The following is a 3,503-nucleotide window of genomic DNA, read 5'->3' as shown; positions in this document are numbered from 1 at the left end:
CTAAACCCTAAACCCTAAACCCTAACAATTAAGAAGGGAGAAGGGAGCGGGCAGCAGCAGAAACCCTCGAGCAGGGAGACGACAGAGAATAGCCCAGCCGCCTGCCGCTGTCTCCAAACCCTAAACCCTAAACCCTAATCATGGATATTAAAAGACATTTTAAATTCAAAAAAGTCAAAAATATTTCGAGGGTTTGCAAAACTGAAGACGCAAATGAAAAGGAGGTCACCGGCTGCCTCTTCGCCGGGCACAGGGTCACTCTGCAAACCCTAAACCCTAATCCCTAAACCCTGAACCCAAAACCCTAAGCCCTAAACCCTAAACCCTAAACCCTAATAGCACAAAGAACTTCCTCCTCAATTTCAAGCTTTTAGCCCCAAGTCCTATACCGTAGAGCGTATGGGCGGCGAGGGAGCAGTGTGTGGGGTGGAGCTTCGAAACCCCTAAACCCTAAACCCTAAACCCTAAACCCCAAACCCTCATCCCGCGTTTCACTGACCAAAAGTTGTCGACTCTTCTTCTTGGAGCCTCTCGAGAGCGGAGAAGAGGGTTTACTGTTTAGGGTTTGGAGCAGTGAAGAGGTTCGAATGCGCACAAGTTAGGGTTTAGGGTTTAGGGTTTAGGGTTTAGAGTTTCACCTCTTTTTGTCGGATTTTTTCTTTTATTGAATTCTTTTCCACTCCTTTTATTCAAATGAATTATAAAAAGACTTTTTGATGAAACTTTTATTCAAAAAATGCAAATTTGCATTTAAAAGATCTTTTTATGAAAAATGAAACCTTTGCGAAAAACTCAAAAATAAGATTTGCTGTTGCCGGTAGAAGCAGAAAGCCAAGAGCTGCTTCCGAATTAGTTCCTATTTCTAAACCCTAAACCCTAAACCCTAAACCCTAATCCCTAATCCCTAAACGCTGAACCCTAAACCGTAATAACTGAACCCCTACCCTTATTCTCGAAACCCTTGACCCTAAGCAAGAACCTCTAAACCCTAAACCAGGGACCCTAAACCCTAAACGCTAAACCCTAAGCCCAAAACCCTATGCGCTAAACCCTGAGCCCTAAACCCTAAACCCTAAACCCTAAAAGAGTGTAAACGCATGCATCTACCCCCTAAAATGGAAATAAAGATCTAGTGGAGATTTTCTCTTGCTGCGCATGCAAACAAAAACGCGAAAAACAAAAGCAGCAAAGAAAATATCTTCAAATGTAATTCTAGAAATAAATAATAAATAAATAAATAAATAAATAAATAAATAAATAGTGTTTTATTCTTTTTATTCTTCTGTCTTTGCTTCATACTTTGCAGTTTGCTGCAAAGGGTGCTGCTGCCTCAATTGTTGTGCCTGCACATGCTGCTACAGCAGCTGCTGCAGCAGCTTGCCGCTGCTGCAGTTGCTGCTGCTGCTACTTTTGTAGCTGCTGCTGCTGCTACTGCAGTTGCTGCTGCTGCTGCTGCAGTTACATTTCTAAACTTTCGTCTATCAGCTCGGCCAACGTGTCTGCATGCACCGCAGCATCATTGCTGCTGCTGCTGCTGCTGCTGCTGCGCTCATTTGTTTCTGCTGCAGCAGCAAGAGGCACAGTGGGCGCTACTGGGGCCCCTGGGCCTCCTAATGCTGCTGCTTTTGCTGCAGCAGCAGCAGCAATTTCATCTAGACGATCTGCATCAAACTCGAAGCTTTCTAGGATTGCTTCTGAGCTGTAAGCAGCTGTGTCTGCTGCTGCTGCTGCTGTTGTTGCCGCTGCTGCTGCTGCTGCTGCAGGTGTTGCTAATGGGGCTGCTTCCACTTCCTCCTCTAGATCGATGAGCTCGTCTTTCCGCTGCTGCTTCTGCTGCTTCTGCTGCTGCGGCTTCTGCTGCTTCTGCTGCTGCTGCTGCTGCTGCACTTCTTCAGCCACTTCTGGGAACCCCAGCAGCAAGAGGGCCTCAATGACATCGCGGGCGTCAGTGGTTTGGCGTTTTGCTGCTGCTGCTGCAGCAGCAGCAGCGTCTGCAACATAAACTAGAAAGAGTGCAGCGCAGCGGCCAAGAGCAGCAGCAGCTCTTCTGTCTGCGCGGAGGCCTTCTGCTGCTAGCTGCTGCTTCACTATGCGCTGCACATGCGAAGCAGGCAGCTGCAGATGTTCGCTGCTGCTGCTGCTGCTGCTGCTGCGGGCGGTATGCGCTGGGGCTGGTGCAGCATCTGCTGCAACTGCTGCTGCTGCAGCAGCCTCGCCGTCCACTTCCATGCCTGCTGCAGCACTGCGCTCGGAGTTTCGCTGCTGCTGCTGCTGCTGCAGTGCTGCAATAGGCAGCAGCAGCAATCAGGCGGATCTTCTGCGGCTGCTGCTGCAATGCTCCGATGGGCAGCAGCAGCGATCAGGCGGACCTGCTGCTGCTCCTGCTGCAGTGCTGCTATGAGCAGCTGCAGCAGTCAGGCGGATCTGCTGCTGCAGCTGCAGCAGCGCCGGTATGAGCAGAGGCAAAAAGAAGCGCTTTCCGCTGCTGCTGCGGCTGCTGCTGCTGCTGCAGTGGCACCTGAGCTCCACGTACACCAGAAGGTCACCCAGGAAGCGGTGGGGTGAGGTGTTTGCTGCTTGTCTTCCGCTGCTTCCCGCGGGGTCTGAAGCTAAAACTAATTAGAATAACAAATAAAAATTAAAAACAAATCCAATTCCCTAAACTCTAAACCCTAAACCCTAAACCCCTGCAGCTTTTTGGCTTGGGGGCCCCCACCACCGGCGGTCGCGAGCAGCTGGCTGTGAGTGCGCGCGAGGGTTAGGGTTTAGGGTTTAGGGTTTACGGCGTAGAACCTAGGGTTTATTTTTGTGCGTTTTGAGGCGCCGAGTCAACCAGTTTTAACACATGTAAGCTAACTTTGTGGGGAGCTCAGACAGCAGCAGCAGCAGCAGCAGCAGCAGGAACATGTGCGAGGGGGCCTCACCGTCCCGGCAGCATGGCTCGTTGCTGCTGCTGCTGCTGCTCTTGCTGCTGCTGCTGCTCCTAGCTGTCGTCTGCGGCTGCTGCTCGCTCCCGCTGCCGCTGTCATGGCAGCATCAGCGGCTGCTGCTGCTGCTGCTGCTGCTGCTAGTGGCGCTGCCGCTGCTGCTGGCGCTGCTGATGCCGCTTCCAACCACTGCTGTCTCGTTGCTTCACCCTGCTGCAGCAGCAGGAGGCGGGGGGGAGAGGGTCCTCTGGGCTCTCGTGGCTCACTTGCTGCAGCAAAAAAGGCAGCAGCAGCAGCAGCATCTGCAGCAACTGCAGCTGCGAGAACTCCAGAAGCAGCAGGAGTCTGCAGAAATAGGACCAGCAGCAGAGACAGGGACATGCTACAGTCGGAATAGGCTGCACAGCAGCAGCAGCAGCGGCAGCAGCAGCAGCAGCAAGCAGGACCCACAGCAGCAGCAGCAGCAGCAGCTCTCTAGCTGCAGCAGCAGGCCCTTCATTTCTTCTCGCGCCTGCCAATCTGCTGCAGTTGTGGTGTATGTACAGAGCAACTGCCGCTGGCTGAGTGGGGCCCCCG

General features: G+C 52.3%; 2 protein-coding genes across 2 annotated transcripts; both read right to left on the bottom strand.

The window, feature by feature from the left end:
- Window positions 1-1,458: 1,458 nt before the first annotated feature.
- Window positions 1,459-2,229, bottom strand: ETH_00012605 (uncharacterized protein; the record flags this gene model as incomplete). The annotated part of the gene is made up of 1 exon (XM_013373055.1): window positions 1,459-2,229. The coding sequence occupies one exon, from the start codon at window positions 2,227-2,229 to the stop codon at window positions 1,459-1,461; it is 771 nt and encodes a 256-aa protein (XP_013228509.1).
- A 185-nt stretch (window positions 2,230-2,414) lies between these two features.
- ETH_00012600 (uncharacterized protein) lies at window positions 2,415-3,029 on the bottom strand (the record flags this gene model as incomplete). The annotated part of the gene is made up of 2 exons (XM_013373054.1): window positions 2,415-2,603; window positions 2,925-3,029. 2 exons carry the CDS (start codon window positions 3,027-3,029, stop codon window positions 2,415-2,417), a joined length of 294 nt encoding a protein of 97 aa, XP_013228508.1.
- Between the last annotated feature and the right edge of the window lie 474 nt (window positions 3,030-3,503).

Source organism: Eimeria tenella, genomic scaffold (genome assembly GCF_000499545.2).
Source record: "Eimeria tenella Houghton genomic scaffold, Eth_scaff119, whole genome shotgun sequence".
Lineage (NCBI taxonomy): Eukaryota > Apicomplexa > Conoidasida > Eucoccidiorida > Eimeriidae > Eimeria > Eimeria tenella.
This window is presented reverse-complemented; position numbering and strand designations above follow the sequence as displayed.